At 41.4% G+C, this 24,923-nt stretch overlaps 1 protein-coding gene across 1 annotated transcript in view; it reads right to left on the reverse strand.

The window, feature by feature from the left end:
* CDHR1 (cadherin related family member 1) overlaps positions 1-24,923 on the reverse strand; it is a 553,828-nt gene that overhangs the window by 26,720 nt on the left and 502,185 nt on the right. The window contains exon 16 of the mRNA XM_086920154.1: positions 8,453-8,707. Within this exon, the coding sequence (XP_086776280.1) occupies positions 8,453-8,707 (255 nt within the window). The remainder of the gene's footprint in view (positions 1-8,452; positions 8,708-24,923) is intronic.

Below are 24,923 nucleotides of genomic sequence, written 5' to 3' on the forward strand. Positions count from 1 at the left end.
TCATGACTGCGTGAATGTCATTAACACAATCACGAAGCCCAGACAAGACTTGACAGATGTTGCACTACCCGATCCAGACCTGACACTTTATGTGGACGGTTCATGCATGAGAACAAGCACAGGAGAGTTAGTGGCCGCATATGCAGTGACCACTGAAACTAAAGTCTTAGAAACACATCGCATTGACACCCTGTCAGCCCAAGCAGCAGAGCTCATTGCTCTGACCCAAGCCTGTATACGAGCCAAGAACCTTAAAGTAAACATATACACAGATTCACGCTATGCATTTGGAGTCGTACACGACTTCGGTGTTCTCTGGCAAGAGAGGGGTTTCCTGACCTCTCACAGAGCCAAAATCCAGCATGGTCCCCTCATCCAAGCTCTGTTGGAAGCAATTAATTTGCCTACAGCAATAGCCATCATGAAGTGCAAGGCACATACAAAAGTCACAGACACTATTTCCCAGGGTAACGACCTGGCAGATCGAACAGCGAAACATACAGCCCAGACTCATACTCATACGACTGATATGACAAAGACTGACGTATCTTCACTGACACATTGCATGACAGTTAGGGACCCCACACAAGATGTCATTGACATACAGACACATGCTACTCCAGACGAGATAGAGAAATGGACTGAACAAGGAGGGGTCCAGACTGAACAGGGATGGATGACGAAGGGAAAGACCACGTGGTTTCTCCCCGACTCTATGGTTCAAGTTATTATCAACACCGCACACAGTCCAGCACATTTGGGAGAGAAAGCCATGTTAGACAGTTTACAGAACCTCTGGTTTAACAAACATTTACGAGCAGCAGCAAAACAGAAAGTGCGTACCTGCATGATCTGTTGTCAGTTCAGTCCAGGAAAAGGTATTCCCGTGGAACAAGGTGGATTTCATCCTCCCGACCATCCTTTTGAAGTCCTCCAGATGGATTATATCCAGATGGAACGTTGCAGAGGATTCAAGTATGTCCTCGTAGTTGTATAAGCCCTATCCCGATGGACAGAAGCATATCCCGTCCCAGATTACACTGCTCCGACCACTGCCAAGCAGTTGGTTCGTGAATTCTTCCCACGGTACGGTTTGCCCCGTGTCGTGTATTCAGATAATGGTCAGCCATTCTCGTCTGAACTCATGAAGCAGGTTTCCCTTCTGTTAGGTTATCAATGGAAGTTCCACTGTGTTCGACATCCCGAAGTAGCTGGATTAGTAGAGAGACACAATCAGACTCTGAAAACCCGTCTTGCCAAAGTGTGTAAAGAGAAAGGAGTAGATTGGATAGTAGCTTTGCCAGTTGCTCTCTTTTATATGCGAATGGTAGCCCATTCTAGGACAGGGCTATCCCCGTATGAGGTGGTCTTTGGTAGGCCTCCTAATATGTGGGGGACGCCTATGCCACGTAAAATAACCGATGTTGACCGTACTATGCTGACAGATTACCTTGCTTCCTTGATGTCTGCACTACTATCATGTCGTTCACAGGTCGCGGCAGCCTTTCCAGACAACACCGAGGTGAAGCCGCATGAGCTGGTCCCAGGAGATGTCGTCGTAGTCCGCAACTTCGATCGGTCAAGCCCTCTGGAGCCCCGCTGGAAAGAACCGAAGATCGTTTTGTTAACCACCAGGACTGCGGTGAAGTTAGAGGGAAGGAAAGGCTGGATCCATTCCAGCCATGTGAAAAAATTTTATGGACCTCCGCCAAAGACTGATTCCCAGGACTTTCGCATTCCAGACACTGATACTAAACTCCCCCTGGTAGAGAAAACTCCTCAGCAGGAGTATCGAATGAAATTGAGGTCTAGTAAGTCAGACAGTTTAATTGTTTAAGTCCCCTCCTGGGTGAAGCGGTTAGACAGTTTCTTGACATGTATAAGTTAGACCCCAATAGAGAGAGAGATAGACAGGAGATCAAGAAACAACGTTATTGTAAGAATCTCCGAAGCCGTTGTATCTGCACGTTACTTATTATGTTTTTTCTGAGTCTTACTTTAATATGCATCAGTTGGATGTTATATATGTACTTTACCCTTGCACATTCTTTTTCTAATATCAGTGCAGAGCACACGTTTAGTGAACTACCCCCACATGAATTGTCTTATTGACTTGCACTGCGCAACAATACATTCATCCGTATGTTACACCATTCTCACCAGATCAACAATGCTACTAATTGTTGGATATGTGGCCGACTCCCTCCCTATCAGGACTACAAGGGAGCTCTCCCCCTCTTTCCTTACCCGTTTACACATAATGGTTCCTGTGGTGCATGGTTTAGTTTAATATCCTCTTTAGACACTGAATCCCGTGTTTCCCAAGGCAAATGGATATGGGGAAATCTGAACACAGTCATGAACAAAGCATGTTTCCCAGACGAGGAAGGTCTTCCACAAATGACAGGGACCGATCTAGAAAATGAAGTGTATGGATTAGGAAATTTTACACTTGACCTCATGATTCTAAATGTTCAGTCAGAAACTAGTCCAGACTTGCCATCTATATCAGTTTTACCAGCAAAAGGTGTATTATGCGTCAGAAAGATTGGTTCAGTACATCTAGGCCATAGTGATTGTACTACTGTGGTCGAATTCCGTGATGAAGGCAAGTCTACATTCAAAGCTTCCCGACATTCATATTTCATTTGTGGTCAGACGGCCTATGTACGATTACCTCTAGATTGGGATGGTACTTGTTTCATTGCATTCCTATTGCCACCAGTTTTTCTAGCCCCATCTGATTATCACAGGAATTCCCGCCTCACTCATGTTAGACAAAGGAGAGGTCTCCCAATCGTTGATCAGACTGAAACTACATGGGAACAATATACAGATTTCAATAAAGGATTCTTTCCTTATTTAGGCACTGTCTCAAATAGTAAACTGATACGTAAATTAACCAGAATTCTTGAAGCAGTAGTGAATGAGACTACTTCCGCTTTGGGCAACTTAACAGAGGAGCAGTCTGCTATGAGACTTGTTGTTCTTCAGAACCGCCTTGTCCTTGACGTCATCCTGGCCGATAGGGGCGGAGCTTGTAGAGTCATCGGATCCAGTTGTTGCGTGTTTATTCCTAATAACGCGCCATCAGTCTATAAGGCCATCACCAGACTTCACGAAATTGCCGATCAGATACATCAGAACCCAGGCTCCTGGACTTGGTCCGGTTGGCTCTGGAGTGTAATAACAGCCTGGGGATGGAAGCTCCTGTCATTCCTAGGGATTATATTGGCCATAGTATTCAGTTGCTGTCTGTGTCTTCAATGTGGGCCAGCGATTTGCGGCTTATGCGCCACAGCTTGTATTCCTCGCCCAAGTTCACGTTCCCATTCCCGAATCAAGAAAGAAGAACAGATGATGTTATATGAACAAATAGATGGTCTCATGAAAATAGATATATCCTGAAGGGTCCGTAGGGGACAAGGAGGGAATGAGGTAATTGAAATTTTTATGGTCAGATATGTCCCCTAACGTGTACCCCAACGTCTCCATGTACGAGTTTAAAGTGCATGTAACTTCCCTCCCCAACCGAATCTGAAGACGCAAATACATTTGCGTCTAACGTCAACATGTCCTCTATCAGATCCACCATGAATGGATTGATAATTCAGTTCCTAACTATGCCATGCCAACGTCTTTACATGGTGCATTTTCACGTTTTCCTGGCTCTGCCGAGCTAGGCCCTGATTTCTGCCCTCAAGCCACTTCTGTCTCTGCCTCTGAAAGCTGCAGCGTGGAGATGCATCCCTGACCTCTGCCTTACTTCCTGCCAAGCGAAGCGGTGCCTGGCTCAACCTGGCCTGCCTGCCAAGACAGTATTTTGCCTTCAAGTTATCTGTCCAGCCTCCTCGAAAACACATTCCTGTCTAGTGAGTTAGGTAAACATATCCCCGGCTGCAGAGCAAAGAGCAAGTCTTCCTGTCTCCATGCAAAGTAATTTACAGTTCCCGTTACCATAGTAGGCCCATGGCCCTGCACGTAGACACGTAGACACATATGCACGCACTAGCATTCAGTATAGTATAGCCTCTGCCCGAGAGACCTTTTACTACAGATAATACATCCTCCAAACATAAGATACCAGATATGTTATAGGTCCAGGTCGTTCTGACATCCCAGACTTCTGTCTCCTTTACTAGTGTTAAAGTTCTCCCCAGTTACACGTTTATGTCACGTCATGCTAGTTGCGCGCGCATCCGCACTTCCTGCTGACTCTGCAGAATCCTCTATGCACCCACCCACTTATGACACGTTTCTGTGACGTTTCCAGCACACACCTCTGTGCACACCCTTGTACACGCCTTTCTGCTACGCACATGTGTTCTTATCACTTGTCACGCCTATTGTATCCATCGCCATTGTACAGTTTTACTATATATGTCATGTACTGTTAATAAATCGTTGACATCTTTTTGCCATCATTGCATATTCCCTGATCCCTTGTATTGATGGAATTGATTTCCATGGCTTGAGCCATCCTGATTAAAGCCCGTATGACTCAGACACCCCGGACTCTGACTCTCATTTGATTGAGCTATTCTTTTACTTGTCAGTAATTATATGGTAAAACTAGTACGGTAAATTATATTTACCACAATCCTTGAATGAAAAACCCTCTGAATAATGGTGCAGCCAAGGGCTTCCAACAAGTAAATTTGCCACCAGAGACAAAGAAAAAATATTAATGGGAACACAGATGCCAGATTACCTCTGAACTCTGAAAGCTCTCTGATCGAATAGGCTGTCAGCATAACACATACGCTAGCAGTACCAACTACAAAACGATTATCGTTGAAGACTACAACTAAAGCAGGAGGCTCTTCAAGGCACTTGGACACTCCCTGAAGCCCACACCAGACCCATTGCTTGCCCACTCCAAGGAGCTTTAGTAGTGACAAGCTAAGCCATGCTAGTTGATATCCAGATGAAATTGAGATTCTTAGCCGACTATTTACTCAGTGGCTTCTGGTGTAACTCTTGTGCGGGACTACATAAGCTACCCGGATTATTTTAATGTGTCTACGTGCATTATAGCACAGTATTACATATAATTACGCTGCAGTATTTTGCCCCATTTTTCTTTGCATCAATGATATTTTGCAGCAACAAAAACCATTGCTGATTTTGCCTGTCTTCTGTGGACAAAATAATTACTGCTGCTCACATTGATATGTCCAATGCCTCGTCTTGCATTATTCTTCTTTTGAATGGTGTTTCACACAAATGTATAGTTGTCTTTAACATATGAGCTCTGTAGAGTTATGTCCTTTGGACTGCAGGTGCGATCATGTGTTTAAATTCTTTTGATTTTGGACCTCTGTATTTGACAAGCTTTCAGTCGGTTATATATTCTTCTAAAACATTCTGAACCTGTAAAACTGGCTATTGAGATCAACATGCTTTTGATTTAATGCTACAGTTCACAAGTCAGCTGTTTCCCGCCACTCTGAATAAACCATGAACGGGAAATGTGAAAGTCGCATCCAAGGGCATGTGCTCATCAGCAAGGTGTCATCGCCTCTACTGTAGCTCTCGAGGCTGGCAGCGTAAAGCAGCTGGTGTGATATTTTTTCCATACTAGGTGAGAAAGCTCTACTTTTTCGCTTGAAGCATGCATAACCAACTAGAGGAGTGAAGTTAATGTTCCTCAATTTTCATGTGGTAGTGTTCCGCTTTTGACGTGCCAGGTAGCTGGCTACAGTTTTAGGTGTCGCCTACAGACAGCTGGAGCTGTCAGTCGGAGACCTCATTATAAAAGTACAGTATCTTCCATACAACAGAGAGAGAGCTGCTTTTAATCAGCTCCATTTTTAGTTTAACCCCTTTTCACCAATGGCAGTTGGCTATTTTTGTGACGTATAATCAAAAGGGTAGGGAGGAGGAATTAATGTCCATTTATTTCCCCAGGTAGGTATAAGGATAATCAAGTGGAGGAAATGGACACTTGTAACAATTGTAAACCATTGGTTTAAAAATACTATGGTATCCTCAAAAAACTCAATGTTTGCTGGTAGTGCGGTATATTTCTTCATCCGCCCCTACATTGTAGTTTTTGGCAGTTATCATGGGATACCATAGAGAGTGGTGGGTGCCTGCCTCATCCAGAGGCTCCTCTGGTCTAGATTACAGTGTCCAGAGATGAAAAAAGGGGGGGGGATTAGTGCAAAATAAGAAAAGGATAAAATAAGATCGACACCTGAAGTGATTTTAATGGATTGGTGAAGATCTTATGTTTAAAAAAGATGAGTGACACATTTTGAAAATCCACACTTCTAGATCTAGTAACTCGATCTAGTACAAGTACTCATCTTTTTTAAACATAAGATCTTCACCAATCCATTAAAATCACTTCAGGTGTCGTTCTTATTTTATCCTTTTCTTATTTTGCACTAATCCCCCCCCCCCTTTTTTCGTCTCTGGACACTGCAATCTAGACCAGAGGAGCCTCTGGATGAGGCAGGCACCCACCACTCTCTATGGTATCCCATGATATCTGCCAAAAACTACAATGTAGGGGCGGATGAAAGAAATATACCGCACTACCAGCAAACATTGAGTTTTTTGAGGATACCATAGTATTTTTAAACCAATGGTTTAGAATTGTTACAAGTGTCCATTTCCTCCACTTGATTATCCTTATTTTTGTGACGTGCCATTTCCTCCATGGGCTGATCTTACAGCCATGACATTTCGCGGAAGGTCACATGGGGCTTTAATTAGTCCCCTGTGCTCATCTCTCCAGCATTTCTCATATTATCCCCCACCCTCCCCCTCGCTATCTCTGCTCCTGGTTCAGGAAGTAGCCACACTTTCTCCTCCGTCACCCAGTTACTTTTTTGCCACTGATGCTCATGCTTTTGGCCTTGCCAATGTTTGTTACTCTGCATAAAATATGAGAAAAGCCAATACCGTCCCCTGGCAATCTAGAACGAAGAAAAAACAATATGTTTGCATGCACAATGGCCATTGTCTAACAGCTTGCATGTCCATCAGTCATCAAGGGAAGACAAACATTGACAAAGTCAAAAGATTGGTGCCCGATAATAAAGGTGAAAAGTGGCTCTGTCGTTTCCTGAAATGAGGATTCACACAAACAGATTTGTTTTAATTTGCTAACTCTTTCCAGTCTTTCATGTTGTTGTTAGTTGAGCCACAAAAAGCAGCGAAACATTGGCCAAGACCACGTTTAATGTCAAATGAGGGACAACATTTGATCCAAGATGGCACATCACACCCCCTCCCTACTGGACTCAGGCAGTTACAACAGAGAATATAAAATATGTATACCAGCTCTGGTATGTAAAAATTAACAAACAAAAAAGAGAATTGGCAGTCAATAGGTCTGTACTTGGCAAACTATTCTTATGGTTTTTATTGCAAACATACCACAAAAAAAAAAGAATATCACCTGAATGTGGAACCTTTAGTCTTGCAACATAATTTAAAACATACCAAAAATAATCATGACAATAGAATAGTAAATATTTATTAGGCAAGTTCCAATTTTTGGCCACCTATGATTTGCTACAACCAAAGGGATGGTGGCCTTCAAGGGAAAGCAAACCACTGTACCAATGATTGTATTTCAAAATGGAAAACACCAGTGAGAGTTGGCAGTGGCTCCATACTCCTTCAGAAGTTGCCATCCTAATTAACAAAGGTTAAGGGTTCTAAACGAGACCCCTTACCTTTTGTGACTCATTTAAGAATCAGCAATTAATCAATGGGTTGAAGCCAAATTGTGATTGCAAGCCATTAAAATACATACCGCAGCACACTCAAACCATGAAAGCAATTGGCTCACTCAACAGGTCTCGAACAAACCCCTAAACCTATTTCCTACCTACTCCAAGCAGGTAGTAAATGAGTGCTGATTTAGGACTGTTATTTCTCTCAGAAGGGGGAAATACCTGGAAATGTGCACCTGGTATCCCCAGGTCCATCTATTATTCCCCATTTTGGGAGAAATACCTTGTAATCTCTGAATTTAGGTTTGGGGATATTAGTCGGTACTGGACATGACAGACCTCTGGTGTGTCTTTACCTAAATCTGGTGAACTCGTTATGAATCCTAAAGCAGTCTTCTTTTGGGGAAAATCGTGTACTGTTGTGGCTAATGAATGAGTGATGTAAAAAAATATACGTAATAAAGGAATGCTGAAACATAAGTGATAATATAAATATGCAAATGAGAGAATAAAAAGAGAGTTGCAGTTCAGAAATTCAATTTATAAAACACATTAAGAAGCATTTCAAATGTTTAAAGCATCTGAAAGGGTTCAGAAAGAGGACAGGGTTACAAGAAAGACTTTCTTTTTGAAGTTTTCGATACCCTAACAATACCTGTATTCTCTGCATGAGGAAATAATCTTGAGACCTGTACAGGCAAGTGAATTAAAAACCATTGCCACAAAGGTTTGGAAAGATGATGGCTTTCATGTTGCCTTACCTCCTCTGTAACGTCGATTTTTACTACTGCAGTGGTGCTGAAGGAGGGCGAGCCACGGTCTTTGGCCTGCACAACCACGGACCACTTGCAGTCCTTTTTGCTTGTGATGTTCTGTATGATGTCCAAGGATTTAATGTAGGATTTGAGTTTGATTTCTCCCGTGCTTGGATCAATATCAAACACATTGTCTGGATCTGCCTGCATGATGGCGTAGTCAACAATATTGTTTGGCTCTTCTGCATCCTGATCAGTGGCCTGAACATGAAGAATGCAACAGGTCATGTTCTGGGAGGTAAAGGCATATGAGGTAAAGAACTACAGCAGCATTTTTGTATGGTTGGAGGATGGTAAAACACAAATACACTCTAGGACAATACAAAGATAGCAAGGTAGACCCCAAGCTGTTTTCAAAATAAGACTATGGGGTTTCTCTCATGTCAGAAGGTTCAATTAAGAAATGTATTTTTGGTTTTTGGATGGGCCTGAGCTGCTGATTCCTGGACATTGCTAGCCATAGCTGCCAAGAGTCTCTTTGTCATGTGTGACACCTTCAACAAGTCCTGCCTTTTTAGCCGGCAACAGATTGTATTTTGGGACATGTAGTTTTATTGACAATCCAAACAAGCAAAGTTCTACAGGCTTAAAAGGCACAATCAGTAGGTGTCATTACGCATTGCACTGGACCATTTGTCAACATTGTAATGTATTTTAAGAAGACGGGGCAGAACATTTGGACTAAAGTACTCCCTTTCTGTACAGTTGCAGAATATTGTAAGTCACCTAGCAGTTAGGTGACCAATAAAGGCCTTGTGTCTCTACAAGGTCATGGAACTCCTTGGTGACCTGCACTATCCATATGATGTACAGAAGGGGTTACTTTATTGCATGTATTGTATACATTTCATGTTCATACCACATATTTTAGCCAAAGACGAAGAAGACAGATGCCGCAAATTCTCCCTCAGTGAACTTGGTGCAACCAAGCTTACCACGTAAGGCTAACAATTGGAAAAACATTAATTTTTGGTTACCAAGCATTAGTTTTCCGTGTGTGGCCTGAAGGGTGGACAGAAAAAAGGCTCCTGTATTAGCAAACCCACACTAAATTTCAATTTCTTCCTAATATCATTGAAATCATCCTTAAACTACCCTAAACACTGGAAATGTAGTTTGCCTGAGCTACATTCAAAGCTAATTCTAAGGTATATTACCCGCACATTTTTGGATCAAGACAATATTCAGTGATTGAGGTATGAGAGAACCATGATTTATCCCAGATTATCTGTCCAGGAGAAGAATGTTATCGAAGATATTTAAATAAAGGTCACAGACTAGCAAGAGACTCATTATGAGAGCATTTTCAACAAGTGATTCAAAACAAGTAGCTGTCCAAATAGTGACAGTAAGAGGTAAATCAGATCAAGTGTTACCAAATATTATAACCCACTTAATCCTAAAAAAAAGAGGCACCCACTGATAAATATAATTATAATGATAAACTCAATTTATGTGATTAAGGGGTACAAATAAGCAGAATTCCAATGGTGCATTAACCGTTCCAATAAAGTTTCAATCTCCGAACAAGAAAACAAAGATCAATGTCCACAAAAGTCCTCTCAATTAGAACCAATATCATAACACCACAAATATCAACAAACAGAATGGTAAGGATCCGAAAGATTCGAGCAGGAAGGGATGGACTGGTCGCAGCCGTTTCGGTTTCAATTGTTGCTATTCCAAAAGACCATCCCCTGGACCATCATAATAAATGGGAATTACAGAAATGAACCCTCATGAATTGGAATAATCAATTACAAAAGGTCACTGACACAAATGGAAGGTAGGATTAGGTCTATACCTAGACATTAATCAGGTATTAGCTTAGGAAATGGTTCGGTATTGAAAAACGGATATTTGAAATTGGGCACAACTGGAATAAATCAGTGAGTGAAATGTCTTACAGGCGAGAGCAGCGGTTTTTTTTTGCCATTAGGACTCTGTGCACTCTACAACTTTTACCAGTTCTAAAGTGCTTGTGATCTCTACCTTAATCACTGTAAAATTGGCCTACACCTCATTGGTACATTTAATTTACTTATATATCCCTAGTATATGGTACCACATGTCCCCAAGAACTGTGAAATAAATATTACTAGTAGGAAGCAGCATTCATTATACCACCAACTAAAGTAGCCTTGTAAAACATGTGTCAGGTCTATTACTACAATATGTAGTGCAGTTTTAAACTGCCATTGCGACATGCCAAAATAAACCTTTTGCCAGGCCTTAAACCTCCTTTTTAATACTTATAAGTCACCACTAAGCTAAGCCCCAACTACTCAGAGTAGGGTGAATGGTATTTAAAAGGTAGGACATGTGGGTTTAACTTTTACATGTCCTGGCAGTGAAAAACAACTGCTATTTTTTTCATTGTTGCAAGGCTTTCTCCCCAATACACTAACACTGCGTTGCCTTATTACACTTAAAAATTGGTAACTTCAGCTCAGCTTGGGAGAAGATAAAAAATTATGTTTACACTCAAATGAATTATAATTTGAAATTCTCTTAAATGGTAAAGTCGGATTTTAAGTCATAATTTTGAAATTGCACTTTTAAAAGGTTACCACAAATGTGGGACTTGTACGGTGTGTAGCCAGACGGTTTACTGACAAAATATTGATGTAAAAAATATAGATGTCAAAAAATATAGATGAAAAAATGTAAAATGCAAAAATATCGACTCCGTATACTCAAACAGATCAGTACAAAAATATTGGGGGGGGGGAATATTGATGTTAAAAATATAGTTGAACATAATATCAATATATATATATATATATATATATATATATATATATATATATATATATATATATATATATATATATATATATATATATATATATATATATATATATATATATATATATATATATATGATAAAATAATAAATATTAAATATATTACCTTTTTTAGAGTAGATTTAATATACATTTTAACAAATATAACAAATAAACTTAATTTAAAAAGTTAAACACACATACATATTACATATATATATATCTATACTACTATTATAAAGAGAGAACTGTGCACTTTGAGCCAGGTAAACTCGAAAAGTACACCACCAATCAAAACACCCAAGACATCTTTGAAAACCTCAGGTCAAGCAGAAGGACATAGGCTATTAGAAATAAAAAATATACGTTGTTTAAAAAATGTCAAAATAAAAATAAAGTAGTCCCTTGCAAGTAGCGCCGGCCGCGACGTCTGCGTAATGACATCATTTGCGTTTGCTCTCCCTGGCAACACTTCCGGAAATGGCACCGAATATCGCAACCTGCTGGGAGGACTGCCGCGGCCTTGCTTGCTGATGGGCGAAGTGGCGGCCTGTGCGGGTAGGGCGCATGGAGGATGGCGGCCTGTGCGGGCGGGGCGCCTGGAGAGTGGCGGCCTGTGCCGGCGGGGCGCCTGGAGAGTGGCGGCCTGTGCGGGCGGGGAGCCTGGAGAGTGGCGTCCTGTGCGGGCGGGGCGCCTGGAGCGGGACCGGCTGCTAAGGTAAGGATCAGGCTCTCCAGGACACGGGCGGGAGGGGCCGGGACGGGAGGGGGCCGGGCCGGGGCGGGAGGGGGCGGGAGGGGGCGGGAGGGGGCCGGGGGCAGAAGTGCATGCAGGCCTAAAATGCTGCCCCCAGCCCCTTTCTGCCCACGGCAACGCTGGGGCGGGCTGCTAGTATATATATATATATATATATATATATATATATATATATATATATGTATATATATATAAATTTACTTTAAAACAACTATTAAACAATTAATTATAGTTCATGTAATAATTTTAAAATTATATAAAGTCCTATATATATATATATATATTTTATGTCACAAAGGGAGCAGCACACCAATTTCTGTTTGAAGCCTTTTAATCAGAGCTTCACCCCCAGGGGTGAAGCTCTGATTAAAAGGCTTCAAACAGAAATTGGTGTGCCGCTCCCTTTGTGACATAAACTCTAACTGGGTCAGGATCCGACCCCTGAGCCGAGCATACGCTGTTGAGTGCATTTACTGTCTGCAGGATCACTTTGTGGCAAAAAAGAAAAAAAAAATATATATATATACATATATATATATATATATATATTACCTACTGGCGGTCGCCAGTAGGTATATATAGTTAGGATTTTTTCTCTATGGGATTTTTGAAAATTCTATGTCTAATAACTTTGGCGTTTGTGGACGGAATTGGCTGAAATTTTCAAGAAAATGGAACATTTTGTTTCTGAGCAGCCCCTGACAATTTGGTGGGGTTTCATCAAGGGGGGGCCGAGAAAAAAGGGGGGTCCCAAAACGTGTTTTTCCAATGTTAATTTCCATAGGGCGGTTGGCCTCACTTTTAGCTCGAACTGCTGAATGGATTTGCACGAAACTTGGCAAAATTGTAGGGACTGTTAGCCCGATGTGCCTTTGCTAGGTCTCAATATATGTGCTCCAGTGGATTTTGAGTAATTTAGGTTCAAAAAAAGATATATATCTGGGCGGAGCCTAACCACACATCTGATCTGATTGGCTGTCAGCACTTCATCCAAGAAGTGTTGGCAGCCATCTTGGGACCAATATACATGATAGCACCTCATTAAAAAGCATTGTAGTTAATAGAGGGTTTTAGGACTTTAGTTACATTATAAATCATTTGTTGATGGTACCATACTCGTTTTAGGAATTGTGGTGGGTTCTAAGGTGATTTTACCATGTGAAAAAACCTTCTGCTGTGATATCATGAATATTGTTTGAAAGAAAACTAATATCTCATGATTTTCCCACAGTGGTTTGGAAGGGGATCTATAAGCTAAACTGAAAGCATATTTTCTGTAAATTCACATTATCTTTCTCAGTCATGTGAAAATGAAGTCTGACATTCTTAGTAAAACATGTACATCCAACAAGGACAGAGACTGTCAGTTGATTCCTTTGTGTTCTACTGCAGCCTCCTAGAGTGTTCTAAAGAACAACTAGAGCGCTAACAGTCCTACTTATTACAAAGGTATGGCACACCTGAAGCCATCTTGATTGGAATAAAGTGGTAACTCTTAAAACATTTAATTTAAAAAGAAACAACATGAGGGGGTATATTTTGCCATAGAAAGTATGATTAGTGCTGCAGAATGAAAAATTAGGGCACATTTTGAGTGACTTCTCAAATCCTTTTCTATTTCATTAAAACATTCTGACATGCAGTCTCCCAAAATGGCCACCAGAGACAAAAGAGCCCAAATGTAGCCCAAATATCACCCAGATGTAGCCCAAGTATAGCCCAATGACAGAATGTCCCAGAGTGTTCTAAAGAACAACTAGAGCGCTAACAGGCCTACTTATTACAAAGGTATGGCACACCTGAAGCCATCTTGATTGGAATAAAGTGGTAACTCTTAAAACATTTATTTAAAAAGAAACAACATGAGGGGGTATATTTTGCCATAGAAAGTATGATTAGTGCTGCAGAATGAAAAATTAGGGCACATTTTGAGTGACTTCTCAAATCCTTTTCTATTTCATTAAAACATTCTGACATGCAGTCTCCCAAAATGGCCACCAGAGACAAAAGAGCCCAAATGTAGCCCAAATATCACCCAGATGTAGCCCAAGTATAGCCCAATGACAGAATGTCCCAGAGTGTTCTAAAGAACAACTAGAGCGCTAACAGTCCTACTTATTACAAAGGTATAGCACACCTGGAGCCATTGTGATGGGAATAAAGTGGTAACTCTTAAGACATTTAATTTAAAAAGGAACAAAATGAGGGGGTATATTATGCAATAGAAGGTATTATTAGTGCTGCAGAAAGAAAAATTAGGGCACATTTTGAGTGACTTTTCAAATCCTCTTCTATTTCATTAAAAAATTCTGACATGCAGTCTCCCAAAATGGCCACCAGAGACAAAAGAGCCCAAATGTAGCCCAAATATCACCCAGATGTAGCCCAAGTATAGCCCAATGACAGAATGTCCCAGAGTGTTCTAAAGAACAACTAGAGCGCTAAAAGTCCTACTTATTACAAAGGTATGGCACACCTGAAGCCATCTTGATTGGAATAAAGTGGTAACTCTTAAAACATTTAATTTAAAAAGGAACAAAATGAGGGGGTATATTTTGCCATATGAATTATGATTAGTGCTGCAGAAAGAAAAATTAGGGCACATTTTGAGTGACTTCTCAAACCCTCTTCAATTTCATAAAATTTTTTTGACATAGTCTCCCAAGATGGCCACCAGAGACAAAAGAGCCTAAATGTAGCCCAAATATCACCCAGATGTACCCCAAGTATAGCCCAATGACAGAATGTCCCAGAGTGTTCTAAAGAACAACTAGAGCGCTAACAGTCTTACTTATGACAAAAGTATGGCACACCAGAAGCCATCTTGATTGGAATGAAGTGGTAAGTCTGAAAACACTCAATTTAAAAAGGAACAACATGAGGGGGTTAATTTTGCCATAGAAAGTATGATTAGTGCTTCAGAAAGAAAAATTAGGGATCATTTTGAGTGACTTCTCAAATCCTCTTCTATTTCATTAAAAAAATTCTGACATGCAGACTGAAACATGCACTTTGAATACCAGCAGCAGACGTCTCTGGTGAGCAGTAGCTTTACTACAGTGATCTAATGTGCAACTAGAGTGCTAACATTCAGAATTTATGGCAAATGTGTGACACATCTGAATGCCTTCTTGATGGAACCAAAGTAAACAAGCATTGAAAATGCAATAGATCTCGCCCTCGTTTAAGTTAAAGCCATTCTGTTTGTAATGAGGTGGCTTTTTAGCTTTGCTTTTATTAGTGTTTTTTCAACTTTCATGTAAATAACGCACCGTTTTCACCAAATCGACTTTGCCCAAGCACACCCTTCCCTTCGGCCAACAAATCCCAAAAATTCGGCACACCTGCCGATCCACTCTCCCTACAGCTCACCCAAGCCCCGTCCCTCTAGCGCAACTGGAACACCCCAAATTCACCTTCTCCATGCGCACCAAAAACTCCCATTGAATAACATGGCAATTCGCTACTCTGCACAAAAATTGCTCTTTAAAGCACTTCCACTGCTCCGATCCGCTTCAAACTTGGCTGGACACTAGTTCCAGCGATTCCCTAACATCTCACCAAAAATCAGCCCAATCCATCCACTGGAACGGGGACGAATTTCAACCCGAATACGCGCCCCCCGCAAACACAAAAAAAAGCCATAAAACGGCCAAATCTCGACCAAAAACCGCCAAAATCCCTCAAAACCTTGCCAACACCAATACGCACGAAACTGAACCGGCCCCTCAGCCCTGGGCTCTGGGAACCCTACTTAATTGACCCAAAAGCCCTAAAAAAGCAACAAAATACACACGAAAACGCCCTAACAACCCTAAAATGCATATAAGTATATGTATGCATGCATTTATGTTTGTATTTATATAGATATACAGATGATATATGTTTATATATGTATGTATATATATATATATTCACTGAAAAAACCATAGGCTATAGACCATATATAGTTAAGAATTAGCATTTACAAAACCTTGAAAATTCACTGAAAAAACCATAGGTTATAGACCATATATAGTTAGGAATTAGCATTTACAAAACCTTGAAAATTCACTGAAAAAACCATAGGTTATAGACCATATATAGTTAGGAATTCGCATTTACAAAACCTTATTTTACTCACACAAAACCATTGAAATTCCATATATAGTTAGTTGCACTAACTATATATCGCGCACCCGCAATCCACTGCTGATGATGTCACATATTACATCATTCATGACATGGTCAGTGACATCACTGATGACATCACTGATGACATCTCAAATGACATCACTGATGACATCACTGATGACAACTTCCAGTGACTGTATGTTTCTGTAAAGTTAAAATATGTCTTACATATTGAAGAATGAGTGGATGTATAAGTGTCTGGATGAAGGATTTAGTAGGTGCATGACTGACTGTATGAGTGAGTGATTAAATGTGTCTCACTGAGTGCATGGGTTAGTGACTAAACTGTCTTAATTTGTGCATCATTATGTCTGTTGTTCTGTAAACTGTTGCATGTGTTGATAAGTAGCTATATGAGTAACTATATGGGTTATTGATTGGTTGCCCAAGTATTTGTATGGGAGACTGAGTGTGTGTGTGGGTGGCTGGGAGGTGTATGACTCTGTACATAGATGTGTGAGCAGTTGATTCACTAGATGTATGGTTTCAAAAGTGCATGTGGAAACAGCTGTATGGGCGGTTGACTGTGTGCATGAGTGTATTGGTGAGTGAATGGATATCACAGTGCTACATGTCAAAGTAAGTACATATGTAAAACACAGTACATGTGAGAGTTGACATATATAAATAACTGTGCATAAGAGCCAGTGAATGTGTGAGTGGCTGTATAGATCATTGTGAACTTGTATCAGGGATTGTATAAGAGAGTAAATATGTGTTAGTATATGTTTGAATAAGTAAAGTTTGTATAACTGTATAGTTGAGGAAATGGAGGTGTGATTGATTCTTTGCATGACTGACTAGGTGTGTGAGTAACTCCATGGATGAGTGACAGTCTGTGAGTGTCTGTTTACACTGATTGTATCTAAGGTTATATTAGAGTCTGAAGAGGTTCATCGTATTATCACATGAATGATATCATCAGTGATGTGATCAGTAATGTCAAATGAGATGTCATCAGTGATGTCATCAGTGATGTCATTTGAGATGTCATCAGTGATGTCATTTGAGATGTCATCAGTGATGTCATCAGTGATGTCACTGACCATGTCATGAATGATGTAATATGTGACATCATCAGCAGTGGATTGCGGGTGCGCGATATATAGTTAGTGCAACTAACTATATATGGAATTTCAATGGTTTTGTGTGAGTAAAATAAGGTTTTGTAAATGCGAATTCCTAACTATATATGGTCTATAACCTATGGTTTTTTCAGTGAATATATATATATATATATATATATATATATATATATATATATATATATATATATACATATATATATATATACATATATATATATACATATATAAATATATATATTACCTACTGGCGGTCGCCAGTAGGTATATATAGTTAGGATTTTTTTGAATAGGGATTTCTAAAAATTCTATGTTGAATAACTTTGGAATTGATGGACGGAATTGGCTGAAATGTTCAGGAAAATGTCACATTATGTTTCTGAGCGTCCCCTGAAAGTTTTGGGGGGGTTTCGTCAAGCGGGGGCCGAGAAAAAAGGGGGGTCCCAAAACTTGTTTTTAACATTGAGTTTTCCATAGGGCGGTTGGACTCACTTTTAGTTCGAACGGCTGAATGGATTTCCACAAAACTTGGCAAAATTGTAGGGACTGGTAGCCCGATGTGCCTTTGCTATGTCTCAAGATATATGCTCCAGTGGTTTTTACGAAAATTAACTTTGAAAAATATATATTGGGCTACATTGGGCTATATATATATGTTAGAGCCCAAATGTAGCCCAATGTAGCCCAATGTAGCCCAATGTACCCCAATGTAGCCCAAAGATGGCCACCAGAGACAAAAAAAACAAATGTAGCCCAAATATCAGCCAGATGTAGCCCAACTATAGCCCAGTGACAGAATGTCCCAGAGTGTTCTAAAGAACAACTAGAGCGCTAACAGTCTTACTTATGACAAAAGTATGGCACACCTAAAGTCATCTTGATTGGAATAAAGTGTTAACACTTAAAACATTTAATTTGCAAAGGAACAAAATGAGGGGGTTCATGTTGCCATAGAAATTATGATTAGTGCTGAAGAAAGAAAAATTAGGGCACATTTTGAGTGACTTCCCAAATCCTCTTATATTTCATTAAAAAAATTCTGATATGCAGTCTCCCAAGATGGCCACCAGAGACAAAAGAGCCCAAATGTAGCCCAAATATCAGCCAGATGTAGCCCAACTATAGCCCAATGACAGAATGTCCCAGAGTGTTCTAAAGAACAACTAGAACGCTAACAGTCTTACTTATGACAAAAGTATGGCACACTTGAAGTCATCTTGATTGGAATAAAGTGGTAACACTTAATACATTTAATTTGAAAAGGAACAAAATGAGGGCTCTTATTTTGCCATAGAAATGTTATAGTAGTCAGCCTCGAAACGCGTCGGGCATGGAAAAAATGAAGGACAACTGTTAAGGCAAGCAATGCGAGGCATACAAACCGGAGGGTGAGAACAGCGTGTGTTGCCCTCTGTAAGCTCAAGGGCATTTGATATTTGACATTTACTCGCGGCAGCTCTGGCCGTGGCAGGGGAGCACCATTTCCAGGAAAGCTGTTTTAGCGCAATTGGAAAGGCTGAGGAGGGAAACTGCTTTTCTCTGCTACAGTATGCTGTTCTGCAACGGAACTCTGCTTGTTTTACAAAACCTATCCTACTCAAGGAATTAACCGAACTAAATGAACATACAAACATTGAAACCAATTGAAGGTGAGACGATTACTTGCTGCTTCAGGGACCACAGTTACCATCATGCCTGTGTGCATTACCTGTGAGCCACGCCCACTGGGGGCGGTTTTTCAATAAAGGAAGGTATTGAAAATGAACCAGCAAGCCTCAATGTTTGTGTCACAGCAGCCCATGACTACGGGGCGTAGTCAGCCTCGAAACGCGTCGGGCATGGAAAAAATGAAGGACAACTGTTAAGGGAAGCAATGCAAGGCATACAAACCGGAGGGTGAGAACAGCGTGTGTTGCCCTCTGTAAGCTCAAGGGCATTTGATATTTGACATTTACTCGCGGCAGCTCTGGCCGTGGCAGGGGAGCACCATTTCCAGGAAAGCTGTTTTAGCGCAATTGGAAAGGCTGAGGAGGGAAACTGCTTTTCTCCGCTACAGTATGCTGTTCTGCACCGGAACTCTGCTTGTTTTACAGAAACCTATCCTACTCAAGGAATTAACCGAACTAAATGAACATACAAACATTGAAACCAATTGAAGGTGAGACGATTACTTGCTGATTCAGGGACCACAGTTACCATTATGCCTGTGTGCATTACCTGTGAGCCACGCCCACTGGGGGCTGTTTTTCAATAAATGAAGGTATTGAAAATGAACCAGCAAGCCTCAATGTTTGTGTCACAGCAGCCCATGACTACGGGGCGTAGTCAGCCTCGAAACGCGTCGGGCATGGAAAAAATGAAGGACAACTGTTAATGCAAGCAATGTGATGCATACAAACCGGAGGGTGAGAACAGCGTGTGTTGCCCTCTGTAAGCTCAAGGGCATTTGATATTTGACATTTACTCGTGGCAGCTCTGGCTGTGGCAGGGGAGCACCATTTCCAGGAAAGCTGTTTTAGCGCAATTGGAAAGGCTGAGGAGGGAAACTGCTTTTCTCCGCTACAGTATGCTGTTCTGCAACGAAACTCTGCTTGTTTTACAGAAACCTATCCTACTCAAGGAATTAACCGAACTAAATGAACATACAAACATTGAAACCAATTGAAGGTGAGACGATTACTTGCTGCTTCAGGGACCACAGTTACCATCATGCCTGTGTGCATTACCTGTGAGCCACGCCCACTGGGGGCGGTTTTTCAATAAATGAAGGTATTGAAAATGAACCAGCAAGCCTCAATGTTTGTGTCACAGCAGCCCATGACTAGGGGGCGTAGTCAGCCTCGAAACGCGTCGGGCATGGAAAAAATGAAGGACAACTGTTAAGGCAAGCAATGCGAGGCATACAAACCGGAGGGTGAGAACAGCGTGTGTTGCCCTCTGTAAGCTCAAGGGCATTTGATATTTGACATTTACTCGCGGCAGCTCTGGCCGTGGCAGGGGAGCACCATTTCCAGGAAAGCTGTTTTAGCGCAATTGGAAAGGCTGAGGAGGGAAACTGCTTTTCTCTGCTACAGTATGCTGTTCTGCAACGGAACTCTGCTTGTTTTACAGAAACCTATCCTACTCAAGGAATTAACCGAACTAAATGAACATACAAACATTGAAACCAATTGAAGGTGAGAAGATTACTTGCTGCTTCAGGGACCACAGTTACCATCATGCCTGTGTGCATTACCTGTGAGCCACGCCCACTGGGGCGGTTTTTCAATAAATGAAGGTATTGAAAATGAACCAGCAAGCCTCAATGTTTGTGTCACAGCAGCCCATGACTACGGGGCGTAGTCAGCCTCGAAACGCGTCGGGCATGGAAAAAATGAAGGACAACTGTTAAGGCAAGCAATGCGAGGCATACAAACCGGAGGGTGAGAACAGCGTGTGTTGCCCTCTGTAAGCTCAAGGGCATTTGATATTTGACATTTACTCGCGGCAGCTCTGGCCGTGGCAGGGGAGCACCATTTCCAGGAAAGCTGTTTTAGCGCAATTGGAAAGGCTGAGGAGGGAAACTGCTTTTCTCCGCTACAGTATGCTGTTCTGCAACGGAACTCTGCTTGTTTTACAGAAACCTATCCTACTCAAGGAATTAACCGAACTAAATGAACATACAAACATTGTAACCAATTGAAGGTGAGACGATTACTTGCTGATTCAGGGACCACAGTTACCATCATGCCTGTGTGCATTACCTGTGAGCCACGCCCACTGGGGGCTGTTTTTCAATAAATGAAGGTATTGAAAATGAACCAGCAAGCCTCAATGTTTGTGTCACAGCAGCCCATGACTACGGGGCGTAGTCAGCCTCGAAACGCATCGGGCATGGAAAAAATGAAGGACAACTGTTAAGGCAAGCAATGTGATGCGGTCGCCAGTAGGTATATATAGTTAGATTTCCATAGGGCGGTTGGACTCACTTTTAGCTCGAATGGCTGAATGGATTTCTATGAAACTTGGCAAAATTGTAGACACTGTTTGCCCGATGTGCCTTTGCTAGGTCTCAAGATATGTGCTCCAGTGGATTTTGAGAAATTAACGTTCAAAAATATATATATATCTGTGACAGCGTCCCGGTTAGCGGCCCGGTTCGCGTACCAGACGCGTAACGGAACTTCGCGAGGAGAAGCGGATTAGCTCTCCGGTGACTGTCAACATTCTAAACAGTCCGGAGCGGCCGCCATCTTGTGTCTCGGTAGGATCGAGAGACAAGAGGTGGAAATAAACGAAGGGGGAAATGAATGAAAGGGGGCAAGGTAGACCCCTCCTGACCCCCTAGGATTGATGTGAGGGCTATTAAAGGGCCCCGCGGGGCAAAAAAATAAAATACTTTTTTTTCGATTTTTCGCGGTGGAAGCACTACCCGGTACGCAAACCGGGTAGCTCACCGGTAGCGTAACGGGAGTCCGCCATCTTGTGTTTCGGACGAATTTAGTCACAAGATGGAGGATAAATAATGTTGGGAATGGGTATAAGGGGCACGGGAGACATATCCTGACCCCCTAGGTTTTCTGAGGGTGGCTGAGGAGGCCCATATATGTAACAAAAAATTATCTTTTTTTTTTACATTTTCGCACGGTTAGCGCCCGGTACGCGCACCGGGTAGCGTTCCAGAAAGCGTAACAAGGGGAAAACCAAGGGAAATAGTAAAATAATATTTTAGAGTGCTTTGAGGTAGGGTAGCTCTGAATAGAGCTGTTGTGTTGTGTGGGTGATGTAAGTACCAACATGTAGGTACCAATGAAGAGTCTAAAATTCAATGTACACCGTCTCCTCTGTAGATATTTTGTATGTTCTAATATGGGTTATTTAAATGTAAATGTGTGGAAAAGCACTTCATGCTTTAAAGCAATTGTATTTTTGAACTGATTGTTCTTTCCTCTTAGTCCTCCTCTTTGTTTTTTTTCCCCACACTCTTCTTCAGCATGATAGTTGATAAATTCGTTCCCTCAAAAAATTTATATACATAAAAAAATTATATTAAATACATATAAAATATATTTTTCCTTTAAAAGAAGAATACATTTTACAGCTTTTGATATTTGCTATTAAAAAACCATTGAAATTCACTGAAAAAACCATAGGTTATAGACCATATATAGTTAGGAATTAGCATTTACAAAACCTTGAAAATTCACTGAAAAAACCATAGGTTATAGACCATATATAGTTAGGAATTAGCATTTACAAAACCTTATTTTCCTCACACAAAACCATTGAAATTCGCATATATAGTTAGTTGCACTAACTATATATCGCGCACCTGCAATCTACTGCTGATCATGTCACATATTACATCATTCATGACATTGTCAGTGACATCACTGATGACATCACTGATGACATCTCAAATGACATCACTGATGACATCACTGATGACAACATCCAGTGACTGTATGTTTCTGTAAAGTTAAAATATGTCTTACATATTGAAGAATGAGTGGATGTATAAGTGTCTGGATGAAGGATTTAGTAGGTGCATGACTGACTGTATGAGTGAGTGATTAAATGTGTCTCACTGAGTGCATGGGTTAGTGACTAAACTGTCTTAATTTGTGCATCATTATGTCTGTTGTTCTGTAAACTGCTGCATGTGTTGATCAGTAGCTATATGAGTAACTATATGGGTTATTGATTGGTTGCCCAGGTATTTGTATGGGAGACTGAGTGTGTGTGTGGGTGGCTGGGAGGTGTATGACTCTGTGCATAGATGTGTGAGCAGTTGATTCACTAGATGTATGGGTTCAAAAGTACATGTGGAAACAGCTGTATGGGCGGTTGACTGTGTGCATGAGTGTATTGGTGAGTGAATGGATATCTCAGTGCTACATGTCAAAGTAAGTACATATGTAAAACACAGTACATGTGAGAGTTGACATATATAAATAACTGTGCATAAGAGCCAGTGAATGTGTGAGTGGCTGTATGGATCATTGTGAACTTGTATCAGGGATTGTATAAGAGAGTAAATATGTGTTAGTATATGTGTGAATAAGTAAGGTGTGTATAACTGTATAGTTGAGGAAATGGAGGTGTGATTGATTCTTTGCATGACTGACTAGGTGTGTGAGTAACTCTATGGATGAGTGACAGTCTGTGAGTGTCTGTTTACACTGAGTGTATCTAAGGTTATATTAGAGTCTGAAGAGGTTCATCGTATTATCACATGAATGATGTCATCAGTGATGTGATCAGTAATGTCAAATGAGATGTCATCAGTGATGTCATCAGTGATGTCATTTGAGATGTCATCAGTGATGTCATCAGTGATGTCATTTGAGATGTCATCAGTGATGTCATCAGTGATGTCACTGACCATGTCATGAATGATGTAATATGTGACATGATCAGCAGTGGATTGCGGGTGCGCGATATATAGTTAGTGCAACTAACTATATATGCGAATTTCAATGGGTTTGTGTGAGGAAAATAAGGTTTTGTAAATGCTAATTCCTAACTATATATGGTCTATAACCTATGGTTTTTTCAGTGAATTCTCAAGGTTTTGTAAATGCTAATTCCTAACTATATATAGTCTATAACCTATGGTTTTTTCAGTGAATATATATATATATATGTTGTGGGTCCCTCCTTTTGCAGGCATCAGTTGTTGTGGAATTAAGCGGCTTGCCTGAGACACCAAGAAGGTCCTGCTGTGTGAGCAGACCTGCAGTAACGCTAACCAGCGTACGGCGAAAGGAACAGGAGTCAGGATTGAAGGTGCTGAGGTGCCGGTGTTTGAATCCAAGCCGTTTTGCCACAATCCACGTGGAAATACTTACACAATGACTGCAGCTAGCACGCGACCCACTGGGGTAAGATATAAAGCACCACAAGTACCGAGGGGCCACAGCAGTGCCCAGGCCCACTGAGGCGGGGACTGTAATACCTTCCAGGTGCTTTGAAAACTGCTTTGCCTGCCCGTAGTTAGGAAGCCCCGCCCCTGATGAAATGCCGAAGTGCATGAAACACGTTGGGCTGAAAGGGTGATTTCTGTGTCAGCAGCCTGGTTCTACATACGGCAACCTTCAATAAATTATTGAAGATGCACCTACCTGTTGTGGGCCCCTCCTTTTGCAGGCATCTGTTGTTGTGGAATTAAGCGCTTGCCTGAGCCACGGAGAAGGACCTGATGTGTGAGCAGACCTGCGGTACCGCTAACCAGCGTACAGCGAAAGGAACAGGAGTCAGGATTGAAGGTGCTGAGGTGTCGGTTTTTGAATCCAAGCCGTTTTGCCACAATCCACTTGGACATACTTACACAATAACTGCAGCTTGCACACGACCCACTGGGGTCAGATATAAAGCAACTCAAGTACTGAGAGGACACGGGAGTGGTCACGCCCACTGAGGTGGGGACTGTAATAGCTTCTAGGTGCTTTAAAAACTGCTTTGCCCGCCCGCAGTTGTGTAGCCCTGCCGCTGATGAAATGCCGAGGTGCATGACACGCGTCGGGCTGAAAGGGTGATTTCTGAGTCAGCAGCCTGGTTCTACATACGGCAACCTTCAATAAATTAATGATTCACCCACCTGTTGTGGGCCCCTCCTTTGCAGGCATCTGTTGTTG

Source organism: Lissotriton vulgaris, chromosome 5 (genome assembly GCF_964263255.1).
Source record: "Lissotriton vulgaris chromosome 5, aLisVul1.2, whole genome shotgun sequence".
In the NCBI taxonomy this organism is placed as follows: Eukaryota; Metazoa; Chordata; class Amphibia; order Caudata; family Salamandridae; genus Lissotriton; species Lissotriton vulgaris.